This window comes from Xiphias gladius, chromosome 12, assembly GCF_016859285.1.
Source record: "Xiphias gladius isolate SHS-SW01 ecotype Sanya breed wild chromosome 12, ASM1685928v1, whole genome shotgun sequence".
Taxonomy (NCBI): Eukaryota; Metazoa; Chordata; class Actinopteri; order Istiophoriformes; family Xiphiidae; genus Xiphias; species Xiphias gladius.
In genome coordinates, this window is record NC_053411.1 from 683,139 (window position 1) to 707,996 (window position 24,858).

General features: G+C 38.6%; 1 protein-coding gene across 3 annotated transcripts in view; it reads left to right on the forward strand.

Annotated features, from left to right (window-relative positions):
* The window catches only part of senp3b (SUMO specific peptidase 3b), a 30,703-nt gene extending 17,509 nt beyond the window's left edge, over positions 1-13,194 (forward strand). For all 3 annotated transcript variants that reach the window (XM_040141083.1, XM_040141084.1, XM_040141082.1), the window contains 5 exons: positions 8,586-8,663; positions 10,857-10,994; positions 11,166-11,249; positions 11,451-11,501; positions 12,053-13,194. In XM_040141083.1, coding sequence (XP_039997017.1) covers positions 8,586-8,663; positions 10,857-10,994; positions 11,166-11,249; positions 11,451-11,501; positions 12,053-12,163 — 462 coding nt within the window. In that variant the 3' untranslated portion in view covers positions 12,164-13,194. The remainder of the gene's footprint in view (positions 1-8,585; positions 8,664-10,856; positions 10,995-11,165; positions 11,250-11,450; positions 11,502-12,052) is intronic.
* The last annotated feature ends 11,664 nt before the right edge of the window (positions 13,195-24,858 follow it).

Genomic DNA, 24,858 nt, shown 5'->3' on the forward strand with positions numbered 1-24,858 from the left:
GGATTGTTATAGCATTTGTTCCCAGTAGTTTGTATGCTGCCGTTTATAATATAACCTGATTGGCAGCAGATTGACGTTGCACCAGAAACCGAGGTGGTTCTGAGACATCTATTCTCAGTCCATGAAAATAAGAACCTTATTGTCACTTTGTCCCAATTTTGGACATATTTTAAAACATTTCACAACATTTCCTCTCCAGGACGTAAATCAATGATGGTATCATTCTAACTCCCTGAACTTTGATGAGTTTTACTAAAAACTAAATTTCTGCAAATTTTTTAAATTATAGAGTGATCAACTTAATAAGTCAAATTTTATGGTCCAGCACAAAAACCCTGAGAGAAGAGAGAGGACAGGGAGGAGAACAAGGGGGGGGGGGGAGAGAAGCCCACAACCTGGACGCTCATGTGCTTGATGGAACAAACAAGAGTGTTAGAAAAATGTAGTAGTTTTTAGAAAGTTACAGTAATCTCATCAGCAGGACCACATGGACTCCCCTGTATACAATTCAATTCAATTTCAATTTTATTTATTTAGCGCAAAATCATAATAGAGGTTATCTCAGGTCACTTTTTATGTAGAGCAGGTCTAGACCATACTCTTTATAGTTATATTTACAGAGACCCAGCATTCGAACATGAGCAAGCACTTGGCGACAGCAGCAAGGAAAAACTCCCTTTTAACAGGTAGAAACCTTGAATAGAACCCAGCTCATGGTGGGCGGCCGTCTGCCCCGACCGACCGGGTTGAGAGAGCGACAGAAAGGGGAAAAGGGGGGGGGGGGATAGCACAGTAGACGTATAAAATAAAGATGTGTAACAATAATGAGACTAATGAGTGTGGGGTGATGGGGTGAATACTAGTACTAATAAAACTAAATATAATAATAGATAATCATAATATTTGAAGCAGTGGGTGTTGAGCAGGATCATTGGGGCAGAGCGTGGTTTGCAGTCACAGATTCAGACTCTTTAGCACCAGAGGCAGAAATACCTGCAAAAAGCAACAGGAAGAGAGAGGAGAGAGACGACAAAGCACAAAACTACGGGAGAAAGACGAAGTCAAGTTAGCATTGATGCCATGTGAATGCGTATGGATGGAGGGGAAAAGGAGGAGAGAGGAGATTAGTGCATCATGGGAAGTCACCTGGCAGTCTAGGCCTATAGCAGCATAACTACGGAATGGTTCAAGACAAGCCTGAGCCAACCCTAACTATAAGCCTCATCAAAATGAAAGGTTTTAAGCCTACTCTTAAATTTGGAGAGGGTGTCTGCCTCCCAGACCAAAACTGGAAAATGGTTTCACATTAGAGGAGCCTGATAACTGAAGGCTCTGCCTCCTATTGTACTTTTGGAGACTCTAGGAACCACAAGTAAGACTGCATAATGGGAGCTCAGTGTTCTACTGGGGTAATAGGGTACTATGAGCTCTTTCAGATATGATGGTGCCTGACCATTAAGGGCTTTGTAGGTGAGGAGTATTTTAAATTCTATTCTGAATTTTACAGGGAGACAATGCAGAGAAGCTAATACAGGAGAAATGTGATCTCTTTTCCTAGTTCCTGTCAGTACTCGCACTGCAGCATTCTGGATCAGCTGGATTAGTATTTAAAGATTTGTTGGGACAGCCTGATAATAAGGAATTACAATAATCCAGCCTAGAGGTAACAAAAGCATGGACTAGTCTTCTGCCTCTTTTTGAGAAAGGATGTGCCATATTTTTGCAATGTGATGTAGGTGGAAAATGGAAGGCCTCGAAGTTTGATTTATGTGAACATTAAAGGACATGTCCTGATCAAAGGGAACTCAGAGATTCCTAACAGTGGTGCTGGAGGCCAGGGCAAAGCCATCCAGAGTAACTTTATCATTAGATAAGGTGCTTCTGAGGTGTTGGGGGCCAAGTCGCTAAACTTCAACTTCAGAAAGTTGCCTTTCATCCAGGTCTTTATGTCCTTAAGGCATGCTTGAACTTTAGCTAACTGATTAGTTTTCATTGACAAATACAATTGGGTATCATCAGCATAGCAATGGAAGTTTTTGGAGTGTTTCCTAATAATATTGCATAAAGGAAGCATATATAAGGTGAATAGAACTGGTCCAAGCACAGAACCTTGTGGAACTCCATGACTAATTTTTGAGTATATGGAGGATTTATAGTTCACATGTACACACTGAAATCGATCTGATAAATAGGACCTAAACCAGCTTAAAGTGGTTCCTTTAACGCCAATTAAATGTTCCAATCTCTGTAATAGGATATGATGGTCAATGGTATCAAATGCAGCAATAAGGTCTAACAAGACAAGTACACAGACAAGTCCTTTGTTCAATGCAGTAAGAAGGTAATTTGTAACTTCAAACAACTGGTTGGCGACAGCTTTCTCAAGGATCATAGAGAGAAAGGGAAGGTAAGATATGGGTCAATAGTTGGCTAAAACATACGGATCAAGAGTAGGTTTATTAAGAAAAGGTTTAATTACAGCTATTTTAAAGGACTGCGGTACATAGCCTGTTACTAAAGACATATTGATTAGATCTAGTAAAGAGGTGCTAACTAAGGGTAAAACTTCCTTAAGGAGCCTAGTTTGGATGGGGTTAAGCGACAAGTTGATGGTTTAGATGAAGACATTATTGAAGTTAGTTGGCAAAGGTCGATGGCAGAGAAACTGTAAGTATACATCAGGTTGCACAGCTGCTTCTAAGGTGCCTGTGTTTGAAGATAAGTCGATGCCGGTTGAGGGCATGAGGTGGTGAATTTTGTCTACTAGATAGAATTTTGTCATTTTATCATTAAAGAAGCTCATGAAATCGTCAGTACTGAGAGCTATAGGAATACATGGATCAATAGAGCTATGACTCTCTGTCAGCCTGGCCACAGTGCTGAAAAGAAACAGAGGGTTGTTTTTTTATTTTCCTCTACTAGAGATGCTCTGGCATTACAGAGGGCCTTCCTATATGTTTTAAGACTATCATGCCAGGCTAAGCGGCATTCTTCCATTTTAGTAGAACGCCATATCCTTTCAGATTTTCATGCAGTTTGCTTTAATATATGCGTTTGGGAGTTAAACCATGGAGCTAACCTCCTTTGTTTTGTTATCTTCTTTTTTAGAGGGGCAATAGAGTCGAGTGTCATTCTCATTGAGCCTGCAGCACTATCAACAGGAAGGTCAATTTGGGAGGGATCAAAGCTAGCATATGAGTCCTCTGTTATATTGTAACAAAGCGGAGAATTAAGTGCTGATGGAATTAGTTCCTTAAATTTAGCTACAGCACTATCACACATCTAGAAAAGACATTTTTGCTTAATAGTATTTAGTCCAGTAACAAGAATTCAAAAGTTATTAAATAATGGTCTGATAAAGGAGGATTCTGGGATAAGACTATTAAATGTTCAATTTCGACACCATAGAGTTAGAACGAGGTCCAGGGTGTGGTTAAAACAATGAGTGGGTTTATTTACATCCTGAGCGAAGCCAATTGAGTCTAACAATGAGTTAAACGCAGTTCTAAGGCTATCATTATCAGCATCCATTAGAATATTGAAATCACCTACTATAACAACTTTATCTGTACTAAGGACTAAACTTGATTAAAATCTCTGAGAATTCAGATAAAAATTCAGAGTATTGGCCAGGATAGCATTAGACTGTAACAAATAGAATAGGCTTTAAAGTTTTCCATGATGGATGTTTAAGACGAAGAACCAGGCTTTCGAAATTAGTTATACTTGAGTTTAGGTTTAGGGTTAATTATTAGGCTAGAGTTGAAAATGGCTGCAACTCCACCTCCTTGGCCAGTGCATCGAGGAATGTGAGTATTAATACGACTGGGGGGAGTGGATTCATTTAGGTTAAGGCTGTCATGACACAGCCAGGTTTCAGTGAGACTAAATATGTCCATATAATGATCTGATATTAGATCATTTACTAATACGGCTTTGGATTGGAGCGATCTAATGTTTAAGAGTCCACATTTAATTCTCCTATTTTGTTGTACTTTTGCAGTGGTGGTCTTAATTTTTATTAGGTTTATATCTACTACAACTCTTGTTTTATTTATGAGTTAATTAATTTAGGTGGTCGGGGGGGAGACACAGTCTCAATGGGGGTTTGGGTGGGTGACTGCTGTACTGGAAGCACAGAGAGGCGTGTAAGACTTCAACTCTGCCTCCTGGTCTCAACTCTGGGTTGTCATGGTTTTGGTCTATTAAGAATCTCAGATTTCTAGATATGACAGATGTATGCCGTCTCTCCTGATCAGACCAGTTCTTCCCCAAAAAGTGCGCCAGTTATCTACAAAGCCCACGTCGTTTGCTGGACACTACCTCGGCAGTCAGCGGTTGAATGATGACATGCAGCTATACATGTCATCGCTGGTCAGATTAGGCAGGGGCCCAGAGAAAACTACGGAGTCTGACATTGTCTTTGCATATGTACACACCGACTCAACATTAATTTTTGCAAACTCCAGTTGGCGTAATCGGGTGTCGTTACCGCCGATGAGAATAACAGTCTCACTATATTTACGTTTATCCTTAGCCAGCAGTTTTAAATAGGATTCAACGTCGCCCGCCGGGGCCCCAGGAATGCATTTGACTATGGTCACCGATGTCGCTAACTGGGGACAGACAGTAGCTTTGTATTCTAAGAATGAATTACAGGATAGGGGCCAGTGAAGGGGAGCTAAAATTGGTGTAATGTGGTCAAATTTTCTGGATTTAGTTAAACTTCTAGCTACAACATTCTGAACAATTTGAAGACTTTTAGTACTAGGACACGGCAGGCCAGGAAACAATAATTGTTACAATAATCAAATCTTGATGACAAAGGCATGAATTAGGGTCATCTTCCATGGACAGAAAATACTGAATGTAGTCATGTTATGTAGGTGAAAAAAGGAGCTCTTGGTGATGTCTTAAATGTGCTGATCTAAAGAGACTGTGGCCTCAAATGTAACACACAGATTATTGGCTGTCAAACATTCAGAAATCACAATGGCTGAGAGTTACTGGCCAATGACCAACTTCTCAGATTTATCAAAATTAGGTAACATCCAGCTCTCCACAGCAGACAAGCAGACCTCTAAATTAATGATTTGAGAAGAGTCATCTGCTTTTACAGGGACGTACAGCTAAGTATCGTCATCTTAGCAGTGGAAATTAATGTGACTGTGTATAATTTGGCCAAGAGGTGAAAGATCAAGAGAGAAAAATCAGAGGGCCAAGAACAGAGCTCTAAGGTACTCCATATATCACAACAGAAAATATTGATTTAGTATTAGTATAGGAAACACAGTGTTGTCGATACAATGATATGCAATGATCTATAGTTTCAAAAGCCGCCCTGAGATTGAATAAGAGAAGGACAGCAGCGGAATCTGAATCCAGGGTAAGCTGCAGATCAGGCCCTGAAAACAGACTGAAAAGGTTTTTCTAGTACTTTGGAAAAGAATGGAAGGTTAGAGATTATTCATTAATCATTAGCGCGCTCTGGATCAAGGTGTGGTTTCATAAGTAGAGGTTAAACCACAGCAGTTTTAAAGCTAGCAGGGACAATGCCAGTTGAATATGATAAAGAACAATATTCAGCATTTGTCCTAAAACTGAACAGTGATTAACTGTTTAGGAATGACAACCATTTTTATACATAGTCCCTGAATTTCAGAGGCTCAAAAGTAATTGGATAATTGACGGACAATCAGTTTCATGGCCAGGTGTGGCCTGTTCCCTCGTTATTTCATGACAAATTAGACCAATAAAAGGTCTGGAGTTGACTATGTATAAAAATGGCTGTAATTCCTAAATGGTTACCGTGATATTTTTAAGCCCCTTGAATTAAAGCACAAAATCTACACTTCAATCACATCTTGATGGCTTTGTTTTCATATCCATCATTGTGGTGTACAGAAGCAAAATTACAAAAATTGTGCCACTGTCCAAATACTTATGGACCTAACTGTATGTGGGCCTGTCGCTGGAGCCAGGACCACCAGCAATCACGCATCAAGAGCAGTTAAATCTGATGGGCCAGTAGATTGAATGGTAATGCACCAAGTTTCAAGGACAGTCTAGTATCGCTTCAAATTTGATAAAGTGATCTGACATAATGGATGGATGGCGGCAACATTCAGATCAAAAACCACTATCCCGCACGATCAAATCAGGTCACGGATGTTACTACTGCAATGAGTAGGTTCACGCATAAACTTGTTAAAACCAAAACCATCAAGAAGTGCCCAAAAGGCTTTACTTAGAGAATAACAGGCTTACAATTAACTATAATTAAAATCCCATCAGAGTGAGTAGCAAGGTCTGTGAATAAGGGCCAGGTGGTCTATAGAGTACCACAAGGTGGAATGGTTGGAGTCCATTTTCCTGGACATAGCAATTCACAACTGATGGAGATGGTTTTAATACAAGAGCCTCAGAAGAGTTAAATTTAATATGAACTTTTGAGATTAAATTGAAAATGGACTTGTATATTCGGGCAACATCCCCACCTTATTTAGTAGCCTGAGCAACATGGGCATTGGTTGCTTCATTTAATAGCAAGAAAATATTTGGTTTACGCCATGTTTCACATAATAATATCCAGATGATGCTGAAGAATTAAATCATTTATCAGGCTTCACTAGACAGTGATCTAATATTAATTAAACCAAATTTGAGTTTTGTTGAGACTGGAGCCTTAAGTAATAGGCCAGTCTGTACGGCTGTTAGTAGATTATGTATTAATTAGAAGACATTTTATAGCCCCTTTTCATATGCTAGCCAGTCTCAGCTGAAATTAAATGGAAATTTGAATGAATCAAAACAATGCTTACAACCTAATTTCTATTTTGTTGGTTTTATATGGAAACATAACTTTTTTTGGTATAAATTTCTAAAATAACACAATTTGAATACAATAACACAAAAACATTTGAAACACTAAGTAGGGTGGGTGGAAAAGGAGTGACACACAATTGGGACATCACGTTTAATAACTGGAGCATGCAACCCTGCTTGTGTCAAAAACTAGGCCATGCACAACTCACAAAGTAGATTTTAAAATAATGGAGAAACAGAAGGACATTTAAATGACAATGGCTTTATTAAGCTATATTGAAACCCAAAACAAGTGATTATAAAGCAAGGTAAAGTCAGGTCTGTGTGTTATCTTTTGAAGGAAAGCCAATTTTTAAAAATATGTTCTAATTTCTGTTGCAAGAAAAATCATATATAACTGAAGTATTTAGACTAAATTTCATGGAAACAAGTCTATAAATTTAGACTTAGCAAAGGCCACACTTTTAAATTTTCCTCGTAAAAGGGCACCACCTGCTTTTGCAGGAAATTAATCAAATTAATAAAACGAATCAAGTTAATCAGTCTTAAATCAGAAGTAGCAAACTCTTTCTGCCTTAAAAGAACACACAACAATGACTTAATGATAAATGAATATATTGTCACTAAATTTTATTAAGCAACTGAATAAATGCAACATTAGTAATGAATACAGAGTAATGTGGTCAGAATCAAACGGATGAAATAAATAGATCTTTGAACTCTGATAGTTTCACTGTCCCTAACTAGACTCGTTAAATAGTCTTAGATTCACTTAGTTTAGAATGAAGTTGCAAACCGAGGCTGATTTCAGATAAAAATAAAAATGTGTAAGCAGCTTCATAAAGATTTTTTTTTTTTTTTTTTAAACATTGCTGGAATGCCGGTCTAGAAGAGGGAAATTGACTGGAGATGAGGCTTGGTGAGCAGTTACAAGAAAAATGTTGAAGGAAGAAAAGCAAATAGGGAAAATTGAAGAAGAGCCAAAAGTGAAGTCAGACAAAGACAGAACTGCAAAGAGTTTAGGTACAAAAGGAGGAGCTGATTTAGCAGTTACTTACTATGGGGAGATTAATTAAATTTGAGTCCTGTGTGCCAAGATCACACACTTAAGCTTTTCACAATGGTCAATCAATAATGATAAGCACAGTGCAGGAGGGAGATTTATTTAGAATGGTATTAGGACAAGTTAACTGTCATAGTGATCTTCAGTACTGTTAATATAGGAACAAGGGTTAAACAACACTAATTTGATTAACAATGTAATGAAGTAAAGTCTTAGTCTAGTCTAATAACTATATTAAAAATCACCAAAACCACAGAGGGCTGCTATGCACTAAAGGGTACACATTCAATATTGCATTAAATTCTAGACTTTATAACATTTTGCATCATAGAAACAACATTTGCTTAGTAATTTATGTGTTACTGAATAGTTAAACAACAGATTCATGTTAATTGAAACCCTGCCTTAAATCCAATTCCTGATTGTTGTGTTCATGTAAATTAGAAATTAAAAGTAATGCATCAGGTTTCATTTATTTCAAAACACCATCTTCAAACATTGTTCACCTTTTTACTTTTAATTTTAAAATGCTCAGTATTGACATGTTATATCATGACATGTTATATCACATAATGCACAAGTCTGTGATTATGATATATTTTGTCACATAATTTAAAGTGAGCAACATGAGCATCGTCCCTCATGACTATTTTTTGTTATCTGTATAATTCTTACTTTTCTGCATTTTCTTCCTCAGGTTCACTTTTTCAACAGCTTCTTTTATGATAAGCTAAGGACAAAAGGCTATGAAGGAGTCAAACGGTGGACAAAAAATGTAAGTGGGTGTCATAACTTTCCCACTCTTTGAACTGTTTTTCAGTTAAGTTGACAGGCAAGCTTTTCAAGGTCATTTCCAAGGTATTTGCAAGGTAAGGTTGTGCTAGACAAGTTTTTAATGAAAAAACTTAGCCATCTTGCCATTTTAAATAAAATAGTAGGGCTAAAAAAGCAGAAGAGTGTTTGCTAAGCAATCAAATCTGGTACCAGTTGTTAGCTTTTTGTCCAGGCATTAAAATTACTATGTAACTGTTTGTATCTTGCTCCAAGCACCTCTTTCCATGCACACAATTCACGTACACACACGGACAGAAGGATAGTCACAGGGTTGCACCTTGACTCTTCCTTCATTCTCCTTTATGCCAATATCACCCAGGGGCTTTAGTAAGAAAATAAGAATTTTTTCCATGCAGTACATCCATTTTCTGGCACTTATCTGGGTGTGGGTTACTGTAGCAGCAGGCTAAAGCAAGGTAACCCAGATGTCCTTCTCCCCAGCCATATCTTCCATTTTCTTCTCGGGGATTCCTGAGGCGTTACAATGTTAGATGGGATAATCCCTCCAGCAGTTTTTGGGTCTGCCCCAGGGTCTCGTCAAAGTTAGATGTGAATATCTCCACAGAGAGGCATCCAGGATGCATCTTAATCATCAGAGGCCCAAACCACCTCAGCAGACTTGTTTCAATGTGTGGAAGCAGCGGTTCTACTCCAATTCCTTCTTGAGCTCCACACTCCTCACCCCATGTCCAGCCCTGCAAAGAAACATGTTTTTGCCATATTTTGGTGATGCCCACCTGTGATATCAGTGCTATGTCTGATGTGAAAAATTCCTTTTTAAGACCACAAAGCACACCTTTAGTTGTCAGCCATCCACTCAAAAAACAACCTTTTTACCCAGGGATTCCCAGGTGTATAGTTTAAGTATAGAGATATCAGCTGATAACATCATGATTAATTGTCACATTTACCTCGGTACATTGAATGAAATCTTTTTAAAACACATCTTAGCTCAAGATTTTCTGTCCTCATGGTGTACCACTCATTAGTTATTTGTACTAAACAACAAACAAATGCATGGGTAAAATGTGTAAATTTATTGTTTACTTATTTATAATTATATCTGAATATCATTTTTATGGCTTGTTATTTCAGGGCTTTTTAGGGTATGGAGCAATATTTTAGCATTTACATTCTGTATAGGGATGGTTCCTGATAGCCAGCTCTGTTTTGGATCTGGTTCCAGGTTGGATATTTTAAGGTCCATGGGCAATTAATCCCTTATCAAGTATTTCAGTCAAAATTCTCTTAGTCTCTTTAGCCTCTTTCTCACACTACATGCATCTCCAATGAGAAAAATCTGGTGACGTATACAAATGTGCTAACCCATAACTCAGCAACACAGTTGTTAACAAGACTCACTGACTGACCATGGCGGGCTGCCTTAACTTAAACATTCCAAAGTGCGGATACTCCACTGAAGTCAACATAACTGTGAAATGCAATATTTGCAGGGGGGTACTCATGACAAAGGGGAGGAGGTCAAGTCCCTGATTGCATATTTATCAACTGTCCATTGATGTAAAGCAAGAACTTGTGCAATTTTTGATAACTTGTGAAGGACAAGTGCTCCTCCTCAGTTTAGCCCCGGTGTTTCACAGTATTCTGTGACCCATCAGATTCTGTGACCTGTAGCAGTGCAACAACCACTTTGCCTTCAGGTAACGTAAAGTGCATCATGCGTGCAGTTGATTTCTGCTTAATGATGAAGTAGAATTAATATTACTTCCACAGTGTTGCTTCTACTATACAGACCCAGAGTTAGGGGCAAACACTGTTTCCCCTCTGACTAACTGACTAAGCCACTCTGCAATTTTCCAACAGTAGTTACATTTGGCTTTGTTTTGTTCTGTATTGTTGGCTGAGGCCAAAGTGTGCCGACATGACCAACATGGCATCTGTATTAGCTCTTTCTCATCTGCATGGTTAATAAGATTGCTCACAACTGCTGGGCAGAACAATGCAGACTCCACTTACTCTGTTCTTTCGAGCAGTAGGAGACAGCCTGGAATAAATTTATTGAACATACCAGTGTCCTAAAGTATTACATAACAAAATTATATTCACATCTGTTCTCTCTCCTTTTACTACTTTATCCCCTCTTCCTCTCTTCTCACCTTACTTGACATATCAGGTTGACATCTTTCAGAAGGATCTGTTGTTGATCCCCATCCACCTAGAGGTTCATTGGTCGCTGGTCAGTGTCGACATTCCTCGTCGAGCCATCACTTACTTTGACTCTCAGCGGACCCTCAACAGACGCTGCCCAAAGGTAAGACTAGACAGCAACACCAAGCCCATACACTAGTAGATTATTTGTGTGTGTGTGTGTGTGTGTGTGTGTGTGTGTGTGTGTGTGTGTGTGTGTGTGTGTGTGTGTGTGTGTACAGCCTTTGTTTGCTTTATCCCTGTAGTCTTTTATTGAATTTTTTGTTGTTTCCAGCACATTTTTAAATATCTGCAAGCAGAGGCCATCAAAAAAGGCCGACAAGACTTTTTGCCGGGATGGAAAGGCTTTTTTAAAATGGTGAGATGCTTTATAATTTATATATTTATTTATTTATTTGACTTCACCAAGCACCCTAAACTAAATTAAAAATTCATGATCACGGGGGGGGGGGCATGGGTTGTTTTTGCTGCTAGTCATGCATAACATTACTATGGCTTTGTTATGCATTTCAACAACTGTACTTCGTTTTGCTAATGTATTGTGAATTGTATGTTGCAGAATGTGGGTCGTCAGAACAATGACAGCGACTGTGGGGCTTTTGTGCTACAGGTGAGTTTCTCATGTTTTAGCCCATATCCACATATGCAGATGAATGTGAAATCATGTCTTGTAACCTTAAAGTTACAATAATACCATGTTAGGGGATGCACAATTAATCATATATGTATCTCAGTTTTGATTCAGGCCTATATGCTATCTCATTTCCCGTTGCCCTACCACACAAACATTTGTCTATCCGTTGCGGGAGCCCTAAAAAGACCTCAAAGCCATAGCTTCTGAAATTGATGATGGTGACTTTAGATAACTCTACCAACCCTGATGTGCCAAATTGAGGAAGTAGGCTCTCCACTCCCTGAAGGACTGCCATGTTTCTATCATGCTTAGTGTTTTTGTTGTATATATCAGCTCGTCTGTTTCAGTGAGTTGCTAGAAACAGCTGCTTTGCAGTAACTTGAACATCGATGGAGATGTTCGCTCAGCACCATAAGAACACACGTACTGGCTTATGTTGCGTGCAGTGTGAATGCACTATTACGAATGTATGAATCTGTTGTTCCTGAGAGTCAATAACTTGTTTTTTTTTCCCTCACTTCCTGCAGTACTGCAAGTGTCTGGCACTAGGGCAGCCATTCAGCTTCGGCCAGCAGGACATGCCCCGGCTGAGGAGGCAAATGTACAAAGAACTATGTCACTGCAAACTCATCCTGTGACCAACTACCCCAACCTAAGCCCACCATCTCCACCTGCTGCCACGCCTAACCCCAACAAGATGGAGGGACAATGATATAACAAAGAGGACAAGGGGAGCAAATGATTGACTGGAAAAACAGAAGGAACTTTTCAAAAACTTTATTTTTCTCTGCCAATATCCAGAGAAATTACTTCTACTGTAGGTGTTGTCATTGTTTCACTTTGTTTTGTCTCTTTGCTTCCCTCTCTCCACCCTTTGAAAACTCTGATTTAATGTCCATGTTCTCATTATTCCTTTGTGACTGACAGAGGGCAAGACTAGCTTCTGTTTTGGAAATGTGCTAATCTTCCATCTTTATTGTGGTGCATTTGTTTTCCATTCTGAATGGGAGCATGAAAAAGATCATGGAGATATCTAAAGAATCCAGTCCAGATAGAGGGCTGGACCACAGTTAGTCCAACGTGACTACCATTTTAACATAGGATGCCTGAATAGTGAGTGCAGACGTGCCATGAGTTCAAAACAATTTGAACCACTCTGTGTATGCTTGTGGTTAAATATTACAAATTGATTTTCATGCCTTCCTTCCATCCAGTCCATGCATTAAGTTGTGTTCCATTCCAAAGGTCAAAAGTGTTAAAGTCTTAGCTGAAGTCTTTGAAAATCAAGGTAAAACATCCACACCCAACGTAAAATACACTCCCCCTTGCTATAGTCAATGTTATGTTGATGATGCTCTCTATCTAGTCAGCACATGTTTACCACTGTAGTACAAGGTGACATCTCCGATGTATATTATTTGTTTGATAATTTCCAACAAGATGTTTAGATGAATTTAAACTGATGCTGAAAATGGAACTGAGACTGCATAGTTGATGCCATGCTGACATCAGAAAACACAGCATGTGAAGAGATATTCTAGTGCATTTTTCTGAGGGAAATCATAAATTACACAGCATACATGGAACACACCACATATTGACCCCTGTGCAAGAAACTTCCTCTGCCTACATCACTATTCAGTCATACAAATAAAACATCTTCACATCAGAGTGTGGCTCTGCATCTGTCAATTGCCCTATAAACAAGCCAGAATGACATATTGGACTAAAGAAGGGGTAGCTTTACATTGCATTTATCTTTTTCTGTGTTTTTGCTCTGTCAGTAAATGTGTTGATATGCTTATGGCTTTAAACAAATGGTGTTAAAAGGAGGACTACTAAATTTTGTTATTTTCAGTGTAGGTACAAAAGAGATCCTCTGGTTAGTATTTCTTTCAAAGTCTAAGAGCCATTTTGGTGAGGACCACAACAGCTACACAATAGATTAAGCATGTCCACAATGGAGTTACAGTACCCTCCAATTCTTTTTATAACGAAAGACAAATTTGTTGATAGCTGTGTTTTTTTTTTTTTGTTTTTTTTTTTGTTTTGTTTTTTTTCGAACAGGAGTTGATGCAACAGAGTTGACAGTTTTATATATCTTCTACAATGCATTATGGTTGCTAAAAATAAAAATACATGGCAAACAAGGTTGTGCATTTTATTGGTAGTACTGCATAGGCATAAAATGGGTACGCCTTCATAATCTACTTGTTATCCTGAGTCCAGTGCTGGAATGTAATTACTAGTCAAGTACTGTACTTAAATGCAAAATTGGGATAGCTGTACTTGTGAATTTTTATATCATGCCACTTAATACTCCACTACGTTCAGAGGTAAATATTAAACTTCTTACTCACTACATTTATTTCACAGCTATAGTTACAACAATCTTTGTAAATAAAGATTTTTGGAAAAAAAAACTGGACTTTTAAGCTACCCAACAAATATAATATATATTATTTATATTCGATAACATTAGCTCAACCTTTGTTGTATATCATTGAGAATGTTTGTATTGCTACTTTTATATTAGTAAAGGAACTGAATATTTCCTCCACCACTGCCTGTGTCCTAACTTCATGTTTTTATTAATAGCCATTTTGCCTTTATTTTTATAGTTTGACATAGAGAAATGGGAAATACAGGAAAAGAGGTAAATGATAAATTAATGATAAATGCAACAAAGGTTTGCAACTGTGATCAAACTGGGAATCTGGTGATTATACGATATGCATTATAATTCTTTGTGGCATGGATTCCACAAGATGCTGGAAACATTCCTTTGAGATTCTGGTCCATGTTAACATGATTGCCTCATCATTTCTGCAGATTTGTCAGCTGCATATTCATCCTGCCAATCTCTAACACATCCCAATGGTGTTCTATTGGAACTACATTGAACTCATTATCTTGTTCATGATACCAGTTTCAGTTGTTTCATGCTGGAAGTAGACATTAGAAGATGGTAAATTGTGGCCATAAAGGGATGCACATGGTTATCAACAATACTCATATAGGCTGTGGCATTCACCCCATGATTGACTGGTATTGAGGGGCCCAAAGTGTCCCAAGAAAACTTTCCCCACACCATTACGTCAACAGCAGCAGTCTGGACTTTTGACACAAGGCAGGTTGGATCCATGGATTCATGCTGTTGACAACAAATCCCAACCCTACCATCTACATACTTCACCAGAAAGAGAGATTCATCAGACCACGCCACGTTTTTCCAGTCTTCAACTGTCCAGTCTTGGTGAACCTGTGCCCCAAACAGCCTCAGATTTCTTTTCTCGACTGACAGGAGTGGAACCCGACAGGGTCTTCTGCTGCTGCAGCCCATTTGCCTCAAGGTTCGATGTGTTTTGCAATTCTGAGATGCTTTTCTGGTCACCACAGTTGTAAAGCTTGGTTATCTAAATTCTGCCGCTCATTATTAAGTTGCATTTAGTTGCTCATTCTGCCGATGTTTCTGTTTTTCCCACCATTCTGAGTAAACTCTAGAGACTGCTATGTATGAAAATCCCAGGAGATCAAATACTGGCACCAACAATCATGCTAAGATCAAAGTCACTGAAATCACATTTTTCCCCATTCTGATGTTTGATGTGAACATTAACTCAAGCTCTTGACCTGTATCTGCATGATTTTATGCATTGCACTGCTGCCACATGATTGGCTGATTAGGTAATTGTATGAATAAGCAAAGCGTACAGGTGTTCCTAATAAAGTGCTCGGTGAGTGTTTACCAGGACTATACAGTATATACACATGAGACAATAATAAATGCAGATCCATCCATACACAACACTAAATTTGTATTTCCCAGCACCATGGTACATGATATGCAGGATATTATGTTGTCATACTAGCCTCTGTGACTGTTGTCAACATGATAACTCAAGAAATAGTAGTTACTGGGTAACTGCAGTTCTGTAAGTATGTGTGTAGCCCTCTAATGAGCTCACTATTGGTTTATCCATTCAAGGTTCCTGAGACATATCTTTGCACCCGTCACCCAAATAGGTGGCACACACCATAGAACTCACCATAAAACCCCATCGTGCCCACTGCTCGTCTACCTTGGGAACTCAGCAATGGGAACCATAAGCAGGCCAGCTGGACCTGTGGTTAGAGTGCTTTGTTAAGTGCCTTTGCAGGACATTATGTCCCGCAAATCCCAATGTTATGTTGTCATGCTGGATGTTCTGTCGTCATAGAACTGGTGTCACATCCAGAAAACTACTTTTCTATGTTGCTTGCTGTTTGGTCCCTGTTAACAGCAGAGAATGTGCACAGGACACAGGGTGTGGAGGGCTAGGGGTTATGCAGGATGTTATGTCCCACAAATCCCAGTGTTATGTCTTCATGCTGGACGTTATGTCGTGCTGTTGAAGATTATCTACAAAGGACTGAACACAATTGAACACACCGAGACACTGATAGGGCTAAAGTGAAATATCTTGTAAGTTACAATATAGGAGACAAACAAATCTTTTCACAAAAAGCCAAAGGAGAGTTTCAATAGAAAAGTCTTAAAATCAAGACAAAGAACTTATTATCCAATTGGTTATCTTTATTTCTACCCAAACTCATAATCCAGTAGGATAGAAACATATAATGTTCATGTGCTGTCCATGCACTGATCATAAATTAAAGATGAGACAAGCATAGCTTGTCTTGTTTCCATTTATGGTAAAACTGCAGGCTGCTCCATATGTAGGCCCCCCCATGACTCAAAAACCTCTGTCCCCTTAGAGAAACTTGAAACTTCTATAGGAGCATCACTAAAAGTGAATAAATGATAAACCAACTTTTCTTTCCCATTTTTGTATCATTTATTAAACTTAATTCATGGATTAGGACTTCAATATAGTCAAAAGAAAAAGGTAGAAAAACAACTGATAATAGGAAACTACACTCGTTACATAATACATGAGGATAAAAAACCAAATAACTACTTGTGATATATATATATGTATGTATGTCAAACATCATTAAATGACAAAGAGGGTAAATACACACATCAAACTTAAGTACTACAAATAAAAAAACAAACCATAAGCACTTGAATATTGAACAAACCATTCATCAAAAAACTTCTCTACCCATGACACCAAATTCTGTCAAACTGCTGAGTAACACACTTGAGCAAAATAAAGATGACCATAAAACATGGATATCATCTTGAAGGAGGTCTAGTATCACAGTTGCATACCCTGGAAAACATCTTTTCCCTAATTGGCAGGGAGGGAGTAAAAGCCAAGTTATACCTATCTACCCTGACTGAGCCATGAGACAAAAACCTCTATGATCTTGTTTGAGGAAAAAAGTCCCACAGCATCAGCTTTTCAATATAATTCACTCCAAATCGGTACATTTTAAAACCTTTAAAAAATAAAGTTACAGATACATATCATGTCAGCATAATTCTAATTGTAATGCATAGTAACAATGATTTTATTTCACACTGCAATTGTCCATTGGTCCCACGATCAAACGCTTCCAGCACGTTAAACCATACTTAGATGTCCTCATCCAAGTACAGTTGCAGTTGTTGAAAATAACTTTCATCATCAATATTCCCATATTTATCACTAATTTTCACATCAGGCTGAATTGCTACATTAGTTAATGAGGAGTTAACAAGTCTACATATCATGGCTTTAGCTCAACTCAGAAAAAACATAATGATCAAGAAAAACAACAATATGGTCCCAATAACAGGCAGGATTAGCTGTAAAATGCCAGCTCCCCATGATCCATAAATAATAGTTAACAGGCTCCAATAAGGGTCAGTAGGACTGGATCTGTCCCCCAAAACAGATTGAAATGGTTTAAAGCAGAAATAACATCTGTTAAGTTATCTGTGGCATCTGGAGTCAAAGTCATACATGATCCACCAGTCAAATTTAATGTTGCAACATAAACCCCCAGTCCTGACAAACAAAAAGTCTAAAGCTTACTGATGCTTCAAGAAAGTCATTCTGTGAGATTTCAAAGTATCTCTGATAAGCATAAAACTGTTAGTAGTTGCATTTGCAAAGCCCCACATAGTATATGATAAACTATCCACATGTTGGGCTTGTGTGGTCACTCCTGTCTTGTATAGTCTTCAGTTAGCATTGGCTCTGGTAATGCAAGTCAAAAGATTATATTAGTGAAGTGTTTTCTGTCTGTGTTGGCTCCACTAAATCAGTCCTATTAACTTTCCGGGTAACATTGGAGGTTGATGACCATCCAACAGGTGTTAAGAGATATACCAACATGGCCAAGATCAGAGGCTCCATTTTGGCCACTTCCTTCTTACAGTATTGGTGCATTTTTACAATATGATGCATCGATCCCCGTTGTCCTCCCCTTCACTTTAACTATCGTTGGTGTAGTGAGCAGGACCTGGTATGGACCTCTCCAATGTGGTGAGGGCCAATGTTGCCTCCTCAAATCTTTCACCAGAACCCAGTCCAGGCTGGAAAGAATGTGCTGTTTCTCCCTCTCTCAGAGGCGATGGAAGGGCTGCTTTCACCTGTGCAAAGATAGAGGTCACAATACGGGTTAACTGCGTACAGTAGGACACTAATGGCTCATCTACAAGAATCTGATCACTAGGCACCCCCCTTTCCAGGTTCTGACCCATTGGCATAACTCTACCTGTCAAAACTTTATGTGGCGACAGACCTGTAGTAGAATGACATCTTCCCCTTATATACATCTCTTCCATCATTTTTGTTAGCTTATTTTTCAACACACTATTAGCTCTTTCAATAGCACCCCCACTCTGAGGATGATAAGCACAATGCTGCTTAAAATCAATGCCTAATTTTTCTGCCAAAAATTAGACAGTATTATTGACAAAATGACACTTTTTCTGGAATTCCCCATCTTGGAAGAATTTACTGCAGCAAATATTTACCAGTTGATTTTTAATTTGCCTGTCTACAAGGGAAGGCCTCTATCCACTTAGAGAACATATCTACAACAACTAAGCAGTATTTATATCCTCTAGCTGGAGTTAGCTCAATAAAATCCATCATCAAATGCTGAAATGTTAGGAATAGGAAATGCTGATTGTGTTGTGTTGTGGAACTTACCAATATTATGTTGAGCACAAATAGACATGTCGTTTTCGGCCACTGCGCTAAACCCAATGGAATCCCAGTTCTGAGCAATGAAATCAATCATACCTCCTTTCAAAACATGGTCTAATCCATATGAGAGCTTAGCCATGTAAGGAAAGAGTTGCTTAGGTAACCAAGGCTTACCCTTTGGTCCTCTCTAGACACCCTCTGAATGACAATGACCATTTTTCTTCCATGCAGACTTTTCTGCAGGACTTACCACAGACCGAATGTCTTTAATAGACGTGTGGTTCAAAAGATGTTCAAGCCACAGCAGAATCAAGATACATCTGAAGTGAATGTGACTCAGAGGATATAACAGCAGACTGAATTGGCAAAAGAGTTTCCTTTTGACACAGTGTCTGAAACCTTAACATGTGCTTGGCACGTACAAAGAGCCACCTAAGATGGAAGTAGGATGGCTTCAAGAAGGTTGTTGACAAGCTGATGATGTTGAATGGATGTTCCTTGTGATGCAAGCTAGCCATAGTGTCCCAAAGTCATGTACAACTCCAAAAGCATCCCTACTGTCAATGTAGATATTGACAGATTTTCCAGCTGCAAGAATTCATGCCCATGCTAGAGCAAATAATTCAGCCACCTGAGCAGAAAGCTGAGTTAGGAATCTTGCAGATTTCACCACGTCATTATCAGTGACAATACCATAACCAACAGCTCCAACTCCGTCTACTCTTTGAGCTGATCCATCCAAATAATAGCAGTACTTTTTACCTTAAAAGGTAAACAGTATTGCGATGCTGGATCAACTGGAACATTAGAGAAAGCAATGCCAAATCTATCACAGGGAACCATTTTGCATTGCCAGGCACAAAGGATAAAATTGTGGCTGGGTTGGGTACAACCGGTGCTTGAGCAAACACAGCCTCATTTACAGTGCGCAGGTCACTAACAAGTCGCCAGGATTTGCCATCAGCCTTTTTTACTGGATATACTGTGGGGGTTAGAGGGTGATGTTGGGGCTGAAACAATGATTCCATTCTTTAAAAGTTGCTCAATGATAGGAGTCATGCCTTCCTCTACATCAGGTCTCAAAAGATGCTGTCGCTTATTGGGCCAAAAATCAGATTTAGGAACCACAGTGGCATCGTTGATCAGATCCACATTATACTTATGAGTTGGGCACAGCTGGCTAGGAACTCCTTCCAATGCTGGATAAGCTTTTTTAGACTCAAGACTGTCCAAAACAAAATTATGGACAATGGAAGATGGATCAAAATCTGACAATAGAACTGTTCTGTGGGCACTGAATGTGCAGCAGAAAGGAACGCAGTGGTTCCCGTCTTGCAGTTCACGTTTTGGCTTGTAACTACACCGGTGTCATAACAAGATACATCAACGGCTTGCAATGCTACTTCCACATCATGATCTGAAAATGCTAATTATCCAGCAAGAACAACATGAGGGACGTCAGGCCTTACAGAACACTTTCCTCTGCATCTCATTTAAATCAACAAGCAAAGAAACAAAATCCTCTGCGACCATGATGCCATTACCTTGTAACTGTTCTTCATCTTTGTTTATCCCATTCTTTTTAAAACTGTTCATCTGCACTTCATGTACTTCATGAGACATGCACTTAGAAGTGCATGGATCATGTCACACAAATGCTTCACCACTATGTGCTTCAACAAAATCACACAACTCATGTGCAACTAAAGAGGGATCAATGTTCCAACAATGACCCTATCTCTGAGGTGTTGAGGAGTGGCATACTATAACAGCCGAATATTCATCAGAAGGGTCAGACATTCTTAATACCAAACTATTCTCGGTCCAAACAATAGTCAAGCCCAACATACAACAAATTCTACCCGCCGAATTCACTGGACAGTCTGGGACAATGCGAAATGAATGATGTATATTTGGGACATCAAAGTCTTCACATTCAACCACTCACTCTCAGTCACTTCAAACTTTAAAGGCGTTCCTGAAGCCCAGATGCAAGTCTTTGTTTTCTGAGACATCTGAAAACTCTTCTGTTGTTGACCTCAATGTCGACTCAGTGGCTCCTATGTCAGCTAGCATTTCATAGGTAGTACCATGAACTCTGATCTTAAACATTAGGAGATCTTCAGACTTACAGTGGAGAGAAAGAACAATTCAGTATCTTCAGAATCACTTGTTTAAGGCTTTTCAATCTCCACCAAACAAGTGGTATCAGGAGCTGAGACCTGACAATTGTCATGTCAATTGTGATGGTTGATTACTGTCTCCAAATGGTCTTTTCACGGACACATTGCAAGATGGTGGAAGCGACATTCCTCGTTCGCAGGGCCAGTTGAGTTAAATTGCACTTTTTTTCCTGCATAGTTATTGGGCTCCATGGCGTCTCTTGTGGTATTTGTGTATATATCTTTAAGGCTTGGTCCAACAATCCAGTATATGGTGGTGGTGTATGGCTAACGGGTGGCGTTGCATTAGCAACTTTGCTTTCTTCCCCTGCAGTTCTTTTTCAGTCCTCTCTCTATTATCTTCTTCTGTCTCCCACAATTTCAAGCTTTCAAGTTGTTTTGTCACTTTAGCATTAACTTTCTTACAAGCACGTGCTTTAAACTTTCTAATTTTAACCTCAATTCTCTTTGCCATTTTTTTCTCAAAGTTCTAAGAGAGGCATGCTGAAAACTCCAACACTAAGGAAATCCTAATGTTTATACCATTTTGACAAGAACTGTATGGCAGTAGAGCCATATTTATCATACATAACTTTAGCTCATGTTAGATAAAAGGTATAATAGGCTTATTATTATTATTATTATTATTATTTAATCATCCTAAAACATAAACAGGCTGATTATTCTATTTTCAATTAAAAGGAAATGGAGAAAAGGAAAAAGGAAAGTGGAAAGCCAAGAATATGATTCTAAAGTAAAAATGAAAAAAACAAAATAAAAACTGAGTCATGGAATAAATCTAAAACACTATAAAATTATTATTATATTTTGTTTTTCCTTCAAAAAGGCAAAAAAAAAAAAAAAAAAGGATCATTCAACTCAAATAATTTATCACTTTTAAATAAGGGGAGTTCATTTCAACACCACAGACATGGCTACACAATTTTAATAATCTATTTACCCATTCTTATAGATTCAACATACACACAAACCACCAAGTGAAGTGAAAAATCCCAACAATCGTCAATCTCGCGCGCACACAGAGACACATAGTAACTTAAAACTAAACAGCTGCTGATTTCTCTCTCCTCCTTCTCTCAGTCACATGCACACATAAGGCTCACACACACACACACACACACACACACACACACACACACACACACACACACACACACACACACACACACAAAGAAAAGAGACAAAAAAAGATGGTCTGGAGGCCTCACATACACACACACACACACACACACACACACACACACACACACACACACACACACAAAGAAAAGAGACAAAAAAAGATGGTCTGGAGGCCTCACATACACACACACACACACACACACACACACACACACACACACACACACACACACACACACACACACACACAAACACACACATGCAGCTCACAAACACAGACACTGACCAGGTCACAAATTTCCATACCGGCGACCGGCACCAGTCAACCCAACAAGATACGTATCTCTAGGCGGGAATCGCTCTTCCCCCAATTTTATGCGCGCTTTATTGGCTTCACCGGAGGGACCCATATAGGCGGGTATCCCCCTATTTTCCGTGCACTTTAAGGCCAGAGAACCCCAAGTTGCTCTCCCTTTTTCATGCGAATCCCCTCAATGAATTCCCTGTTCCAAGCTTGGAATCAACAAACAATAAAACTTCAACCACAATCAGTGTGTGTTTTAAACCTAAACATAAACTTTCGAATTCAAGAAAGAGTAAAACACAAAATCTTCACACAAACAATAAATGCCAAATAATTCTTTATACCCCAATAAGCATTATATATATTGATCATAAATTGAACATGAGGCAAGCATAGCTTGGCTTGTTTCCATTTATGGTAAAACTGCAGGTTGTTCCATATTTAAGCCTCTAATAAATCAAATACCTCTGTCTAGGGCCGCTGAGAGAAACTTGAAACTTCTAAAGGAGCATCAACAAAAGTGAATAAATGGTAAATCAACTTTTCTTTAACAGTTGTCAGGAACTGGTGTTACATCCAGATAACTACTGTTTCTATTTTGCTTGTTGTTTGCCCCATGTAACAGCAGAGCACATGCACGGGGAACAGGGTATGGATCGCTGGGGTGTAACACATCTGTCGGCATCTGTATCTGTATTTGTCAACCTCACAGTAATATCTGTATTAGTATCTGTATTCAGACCTTCAGTCCACGGGCCCTGAACCAAACGTAGTTGGAAATTGGCCATATTTGCCTATTTTCTGTGTTGTTTTACATTGCCATTAATACTCTCCTTACATATTGCATGTATGAGTTAATGGTTCAAAAACTATACTAATTAACAAAATTCTTACTTGTGAAAAAAAGTTTTTATTTTTCAAATGTAAAGTTTAATTTTAAGGACTCTTTTATATTTAATGTGAAAATCAAGAAAAATAAATATAATAATATAGGGAGGGAGAATTTGAAGGGAAGCTGTGTTATTTTGGAATGGTCTATGTGATAATGAATGGTGGAAATATAATTGGAGGATTCCACTGTGGTTTATCTTTAACAAAGTATGGAAAGGTGATAATATAAATCAGCTAGCTCCTCAGACTTAGCTGCTCTATGAGGTTAAAACTCAAAACTAAATACAACTCATTCAGGGAGTGATGCTGGAAAACCAAGGTGTGGCATTGCAAGAAAGCTTTTAAAGTAAATCTCTGTGCAAAATAATGAGTGCATTACTGAATACTGATATTACCGATTTGGGTGTTAGCAGACTTAACTGCCATATGTGTTCCAGTAGCTTAAGAGAGAGCTATTGGAAGAAGTGAGAAGGTGCTAGAGGATTGCAGCCCTTAATTCTCTGGTATGTGTTATTTTATTTATCTGTTTCCAACTTTTCTTACCTAGCCTACTCTTGTTGGAGTCTTGACTTTGTATATTTAATTAACAACATACCTATACTTTTGCATTTTGTTTCCCTCTTCAGACCCATAACATACTTTTCTCTGAAAACATTTCATTGACCCATGGGTTGACGGCAGGTCTATGCCACAACCTCTCGTTTGAAGCGGGTTGCTCAATCTTATACTGAAGATCTCCAACTCCTGAATTCCTTCAGTGGAACGCTCATATTATATTTACTTTTATAGTTATGCAACCTTCGAAGCTGTCTTTGTATATTAAGAGTTATAGAATTATTGTCCATACAAAATCCAGGAAGTATTTATTTCAATTTAGTGTGCTTGTTTTGCATCTTTTAAAGACACGTCTAACATTATCCCAGTAAATCTTTTCCAACTATTATAAACACCTTAGGTGGTCGCAAATACAATGTAATGCATTATAACAGTAAATGAAAGGTTTATGTAAAAACTGACCATTTTAAGTAGTACTTACCTCACATCTAGCCTCTGCTTATGAAAAGAATCTATAGCAATTACTCTTTATGGTTGTGATGCTACTATAATTATATTAACCTGGCCATATGACTGAACAATTTCTTTGCACATGAAGTTTTTTTAATTAACTATATTGACTTCATTCCATCCTTTTTTCCAGCTTATTCTTGGACTTAGTCCAGGGTGCCAACCAGAGCAGGAATAATGCAGCATTCAAGATCTGCCCCAGAATTTAATGGGCTCTTTTCCTGGCCCATACCCCATCCCTCCACCATGTTCAGTGCAAATCAATTCAGGAGTTTTTGCGTAATCCTGCTGACTAACAAGCAGACAAGGTTGAAAACATAATCTCCGTGCCGAGGTAAAAAAATATTGCAGTTATACGGTAATTACAGATTGCCGAATCAAAAGCGTGATCTATGTTTGCATTCCTGTCTGCTGAGACAACATGGCAGGAGTACACATTGAAATCCCTCCCCAATCGTTATGCACAATTGACATAGTGTTTGGGCAGTAGGCTGCTTTGATTAATTATTTAAACCCTTTGAAACTTAACAGTAAATGACCTTGCTGCTTTCAGTGAACGTATTCCAAAAAGATTCCAAATTCATACGAATTCTGGATTTCGAGTAGACTAGCAGCTGACCTTTTTCATTTAGGGTAAACAGATCTCCAAATCCCATTTGGAAAGTTAATTAGCTGGACCA